We start from the raw sequence: 7,013 nt of genomic DNA, 5'->3' as shown, positions 1-7,013 counted from the left end.
TGTTGGGGGGATAAACACAGACACACAAACATATATATGACAGGCTTTTTTAAGTTTCCGTCTACCAAATCCACTCACAAGGCTTTGGTCGGCCTGAGGCTATAGTATTGCTCAAAGTGCCACACAGTGGGACTGAAGCCGGAACCATGTGGTTGGTAAGCAACCTACTTAGCACACAGCCACTCCTGTGCCTATGATATATATATATATATATATATATATATATATATATGCATCTATCTATCTGTCTATCTATTTATCTATGTCTGTCTATCTCTCTATATATATATGCCTGCGAAAAGTGTCTGCCTTTCAAGGGCTAAGAATACAGGTTCCAACAATGAAAGAGTGTAGGGAACTATGTTTTGATGAAAATCTAAGATTCATGTAGGAGAAGTGGGAACTGTTCAATTAGCAATAAATAGGCAAAGATAGGACATAGATCCACAACCACTTCCATGAACCTGAAATAAAAAAAGAAAATAGATTCCCTGCTAACCAAGATTTTTAACCTAGTGTAAACAAATCGCGTGCGCAATCTCCTATGATTCTGCGAGTGTTCTGTTAATTGACAACCTGGCACTCAAGACAACAATCACAAGTGTCTATTATGCTGATTTGCTACACTGATTGCAAACCTGTATCAAAACACAATGCTGTGGAATGTTGACAGTCATTTATTTACTTCTTCCTTTCAATGTACCTGCTAACACAGCTCAGCTTTCAAAAGAGCTGAGTATAAGTTTTATCCAGCTTATTTCCCCAGACCTTTGCTCCCTGTAGTTTTCAACTGTTTCCAGATTTGAAACACAATTTGAAGGGCAGGAAATTCTTTTCCTGTGATGAAGGATTCTGGTTGGTTACAGAATAGCATGGTTGATTGAGCAGGATATACAGTTCTAATGAAACATCATTGAGTAGCTGTGCAAAAGATATGAAGAGCTCACAGAAGTTAATGGTGACTTCGGTTGAACAAAATAAAAGTATTTGTTAAAAAGACAACAAAAAATATAAAGAATTCTTCTCTTGTAGTTATAGCATTATGGAGGGATTCTAAACTTTTAGAATACTTTCATCCGTCTTTATGTTCTGAGTTCAAATTTTGCTGAGGTCGACTTTGCCTTTCATCCTTTCGGGGTTGATAATTAAGTACCAGTTGCATACTGGAGGTCAATCTAAACGACTGGCACCCCCTGCCCACAAATTTTGGTCCTTATGCCAAGAGTAGAAAAGAATACTTTCTCTGTGTGTGTGTGTGTGTGTGTATATGTGTATAGAGTGAGCATATGTATGTTCATATTTATTCAATTCAACTATGTAAGACCAGTGTAATTGTGTTGTGTACACACACACACACACATATGTATGCATGTATGTATATATATATATATATATATATATATATATATATATATATATATATATACACACACACATTATATAGTCAACACTTATAGTCTAATCATTAGAGATGTGTAAATGTTATACAAAATATTATCAGAACAAAAAGATAAAAACATTCCCTATTGTAGAAACAGGTTCACAACAGTGACTCATGAGCCAGCCTCATGATGGTGAATACTGTCATCTTTTCAATCCAATAATATCACATATAATAGTTACATGTCTCTGATGATTTGACAGTAAACGTTGATTATGTAATTTGCCTTATGGCATCAATAATCAACTACGTTAATGAAACACTTTTAAGATGTTGTAACTAAACATCTTCGAAGCAATTTCAATGTTTTGTTTTATTCTTTGCGTGTACTCTGTGTAACACTCAAATCCAGATTTAGTAACAAACGATAGAATTACACTACACGAATGTATATGCACGTAAAGTTTTAAATACTGGTTAATTTATTCAACAGTTTAAAGTCTAAATTACACTATGTATATAATATCATTTAATATATATATATATATATATATATATATATATATATATATGACACACACATATATATGTATATGGTGGTTGTTAAATATACGCATACAGACGGTAGAGTTTCACGTCTGTAAACTTCAATTTATTGTGATTGTCTTTGCATTTAATAGATGAAAACTCCCTCGAGGGTGTTAAAATCTAAGACAAGCAAGGGAGATAACTCTAAGAATACCCGAGGTATTTTCCTCACCCACCGTTTTCTCTTTCACACATCACTCACCACAACCACACACGTCTCGATCCAGTGAGGTATCTCATATGTGATCGTTCCATCAGCTACAGATAACAGTCGAATCTCACTCAAATCAAACCGCGTTCCTTAAAAAAGAAAAGAAAAAACAGATAGTGTACAATGGGAATGTGGGTTCCCTGCACATACGAAAAAGAAGTGGTGGTCACGGCTAGCATACTTTTGATCATGAGTCTTGCTCGATCAAAACCGATCCGGAGCTAAACGATATCGTCACACAGAAGCATACATACATCACACACAATCATATATACCACTGAACAATGAAGTGAAATTGTGGATGTGATGGTCACGACCAGAACGCTTTCGATTCTAGATCTGTCCGACCAACGATGATTTGGAGCTAAATCTCAATGACAACTGTATAACACCATTCAGTCATCTTAAACAGTTGCACGCAATGACACATTGGCGCGTGCACAAGTCAGTCTTCATCGACATGCATATATATCCACACTTACACTCTATGCACATATATACACGCTATCCATGCACGTCTATACACAATATACGTATGCACAATATATAGACTCGTACAATATATAAACTCTTTCATGCTCATTGAAAAAGTAGAATTTTTTTATATCAACTGTTATTGATCATACGCACGCGCACGCATACACTAGTTGCTCGCTCCACTCTAAGCACATACATTAACATAAATATACACACATACAATTTATTTTTGCTATCTCCAACGCTGTCGTTCATTCTCAAAGAATGACCTCCCTCACCACAGATACACAATATAGGCAGAAAATCCATATCAACATAGCTGTATGTGTTTGTATTAGAAATCGGTAGAACCATATACAAATTGAATGTGTGAATGTGCGCACGCCCACGCGCATGTGTTTATTAATTGCATTTTAATGCAGTTGCATCCTTGGACGACTATATATATATATATATATATATATATATATAGCCGTATATGCATACATATATGTGTGTGTGCGGATAGAAATGTTTGTGAGGATAAAGTGTGTTTATTATAAAATGCGTATATGTATATATTGTATACAAGAATAACCGGAAGACCAGTTTTCGATATTCCGAGTTAATTTATGACAAGGTTAGCGTAGCAAACCAAGGTGAATTATACAAACGAAATGGTTTGGTAAGGTGAGACAAACTGTAGGGAAATCCTGGAATTGACATCCACACGATTGGCGATAGTTTTGAACGAGGGGAAAGAAAACAGGAGTAACTTACCATCGCCTAAACACACTCGAAAGCTGGTCCCTCTGAACACGAAGTAGAGAATCAAGCGTTTCCTAGACGAAAGACCGAATCCGAGAGCAGATAGTTCTTTCCAGCATTGTGTTAGGGTATCCCACGAAGGTGGGAACAGTACTAGAGTTCCCTTTAACGGAGGTCGCCGTGGGTGCCAAAAGTGATTGTTATGATGGAGACAATGACTGTGATAGCGATCGGTGTTTTTGTCGATATTTTCGAAGTAATGCATTCGTTCATCTGAAAACGAGCCGCAAGCTCTATAGCGGTGATGAGTATGGTGTTGATGATAATGTTGTTGCTTAGGGCTCTGATGGTGCTGCTGGGGCTGGTGGTGTGTTGAAGTGTCACCTTCCGCCCAGCGATACCAGGCCATGCCCTCTCGTCGTGGTGGGACAATCGACTGGAAGCACTTTCACGCTTGTACAGCAGCACTCTGCTCATAAACGGGTGGTTCAGTAGGATGGTTGGTTGCCTTGCTCGGCTTCTTCGATGGCTGGTTAGATGCAGCAGCCGAGTAGACACTCTTTCTTCCACTCCCACTCTCTTTCTCCCTCTCAGTGTGAGTGTAGGTAACTCTAGTTGTATTCCAGATCTCTCAGCAGCTGATGATAAGCGCGCTTGTAGTGGTGGTAGTTGGTAACATCAAAGGCAGCAGTAACTAGTCGTGCCATGGCGCTCTAACAGTGATGATGATGGTGTGGTTGGCCGTGGTGTTACTGAAGCTGGGAGCGGTAACTATAGTGGTGACGGCGGCGGCGGTGGTGGTGGTGGTTGTGATGATGGTCGCAATACAATCAGTGATAACGTTGAAGTTGCTACCGATGGTGGTGGTGGTGTCGGTCGTACTGCCACCACCAGAAGCTGTAGTACTTTTAGAGTTATTACTCGCTCACTGAATTCGAATGTCAATGGGGCTAGATACAGACTCTCGAAGAAGTAACAATAATAGCAACAAAAGATATAATAATAGAGATGGTATTGGTAAAAGCGAGGCTGTTAATATGTGCCTGACAGCACCACTGTTCATAGCAACAACAGCAATATTTATATATATAACTGAGGATCTATCGGTAGTATAAGTAGTAGTGGAGATGGTGGTGGTGATGATGAAGGAGTCTGAATCGTCAAGTATTCACTTCTCTTCTTCGAGGCATACCAACTTATCTGGAATGGAGCAACCGACTAGAAATAACTGACCAAATCTCCCTCAAATCACACACACACACACAAACTACTCGGGGATATGTTACATAATGTAGTAGTACAATGACCCCTAAAATGGACGAGATGGTTATGACTTGAAACGATGTATATGACCACAGATCTTGCTCGGTCGATCGATCAGGGTGAGCCAGTGACTAAACATCGAACTCCAGTTGTTTTGTTTTCCTTTCATCTACCTAAATACGGAACATGCTGTTCCAACATACCTCCATCACACAACCAGTTCCTCTCCGTTTCTTGGACATCGATCACTTCTCCTGCCACTCATAGACAACTTGTTGCCCCTCCTACTCTGCCACACCTAAGTAAACTCACTACATTCTTTTTCTCTTTAGTAAGTTGCCAAGTTTAGTAAAGACAGACAGACAGACAGACAGACAACTTGGTTGTTATATTGTTGTTTAACCACAGGTCAGCCAAGATCGAATATACACTATGTTGAAAGCCATTCCGATTTTGTTTTAGACACATTGTCTCTGGGTTTACATTATTCATTGTGTCTTTCTCCCCCTCCCACCAATGCACTTTTCCTAAAGACAATAAGGTATGATCGAAGGGAAATTTGACTGCTATTTCTAGCAGGTTGAGCGATCGTTTAGAATTTTTTTATGTTACGTCGAGCAGAATGTGAAAGCTACGTAAGTATTGTAGTATGTAAGGCTATTTATTCACCAGGTCATCTACACACCTCACCAGTAGTAGTGGTGGTGGTGGTAGAGTGGTGTGGTGGTAGTGTCGGTTAAAAATCTCACTGACTCAGTAAGCAAGGGAGCAGCCAGAGATGCTAGATGCCAGAATAGTAGATTTTCCAAATAAGGGAAGCTAGGAGTAAAAAAAAAAAAAAAAAAAAAAAAAAAAAGAAAATTACAATAAATAATATAACGTATGGCATGGCTGTGTGGTTAAGAAGGTTGTTTTGGAACCATATGGCTTCAGTTTCAATCCCATTGCACATCACCAAGAGCAAATGTCTTCTACTATAGCCCTGGATAGATCAATGCTTTGTGAGTGAATTTGGTAGCCTAATTGTGTGAAAACCTGTCATACAGACACACAAATATATATTTATATATAGGTACATATATATTGTCGTGGCGTCTCTTATAGCCAGGCTTGTCCATTGGACACTTTGCAACAAGTATGGACTTGATAGAGCAAAAAATTGGTATGACCACAAACCTGAAGGCATCGTCAAAAATAGAAATGCAAAGATTCCATGGGATTTTATGATTCAGTGTGACCATGAGATAGAGAATAGGAAGCCAGACATAGTCTTAATTGAGAAAGAAAGTAAACTATGCTGGATCATAGATATAGCCTGCCCAGCTGACAACAAGGTATGCGATAAGGAAGAAAGAAAAGTCGAGAGATATGACAGGTTAGCTTGGGAGGTTAAGCAGTAGTGGTCACTGAAAAAGGTGGTAGTAGTACCAATAATTATTGGAGCCCTGGGAACAGTGAGTAAGAATCTCGAGAAATACGAGGAACAAATAGGGGCTGCAATATGGATGGAGCACTTGCAGAAAACAACACTGTTTGGAACCGCCCAAATACTCCGGATGGTGTAGTACATCTCCAGTGTTAGAAGGTGAGCAAAGACAATATATAATAATAACAATAAAGTGACAAACCTTCTGAAGTTCCTATCAGAAACTTGAGTTCTTCAAAAGCCATTGTATAGTTTTTCATAACTAAGTTTGGAAAAGATCTGCTCCTCTTTGGTTAGGGACGTGTCAAGCCTTCATCTGAAAAACATAAAAAATATTTACAATAAAAACTGAGTGGATAAGCTAACTCCCAATAAATTTTGAGCTAGGCATGGCTGTGTGGTAAGAAGCTTGCTTCCCAACCACATGGTTCTGAGTTCAGTCCCACTGTTTGGCACCTTGGGCAAGTGTCTTCTACTGTAGTCTTAGTCTGACTGAAGCCTTGTGAGTGGATTTAGTAGACGGAAACTGAAAGAAGCACATCGACCCAGTACGCAACTGGTACTTAATTTATCGACCCCGAAAGGATGAAAGTCAAAGTCGACCTCGGCGGAATTTGAACTCAGAACGTAAAGACAGACGAAATACTGCTAAGCATTTCGACCGGCGTGTTAACGTATCTTATTTCTTTATTGTCCACAAGGGGCTAAACATAGAGGGAACAAACAAGAACAGACGAACGGATAAAGTCGATTACATCGACCCCAGTGCGTAACTGGTACTTATTTAATCGACCCCGAAAGGATGAAAGGCAAAGTCGACCTCGGCGGAATTTGAACTCAGAACGTAAAGACAGACGAAATACTGCTAAGCATTTCGACCGGCGTGTTAACGTATCTTATTTCTTTATTGTCCACAAGGG

At 39.2% G+C, this 7,013-nt stretch overlaps 1 protein-coding gene across 2 annotated transcripts in view; it reads right to left on the bottom strand.

The window, feature by feature from the left end:
- Window positions 1–7,013, bottom strand: part of LOC106875898 (uncharacterized) — an 80,862-nt gene that overhangs the window by 71,064 nt on the left and 2,785 nt on the right. Inside the window, exon 2 of one of the 2 annotated variants that reach the window (XM_052976403.1) lies at window positions 6,296–6,409. In XM_052976403.1, the coding sequence (XP_052832363.1) occupies window positions 6,296–6,353 (58 nt within the window). In that variant the 5' untranslated portion in view covers window positions 6,354–6,409. Of the gene's footprint in view, window positions 1–3,416; window positions 4,203–6,295; window positions 6,410–7,013 lie in introns of those variants that run through there. The other variant, XM_014924204.2, reaches the window with a different exon arrangement.

Source organism: Octopus bimaculoides, chromosome 24 (assembly GCF_001194135.2).
Source record: "Octopus bimaculoides isolate UCB-OBI-ISO-001 chromosome 24, ASM119413v2, whole genome shotgun sequence".
NCBI classification, from domain to species: domain Eukaryota; kingdom Metazoa; phylum Mollusca; class Cephalopoda; order Octopoda; family Octopodidae; genus Octopus; species Octopus bimaculoides.
Note: the sequence above shows the minus strand (reverse complement) of the source record. Positions and strands in the feature narration are given on the sequence as shown.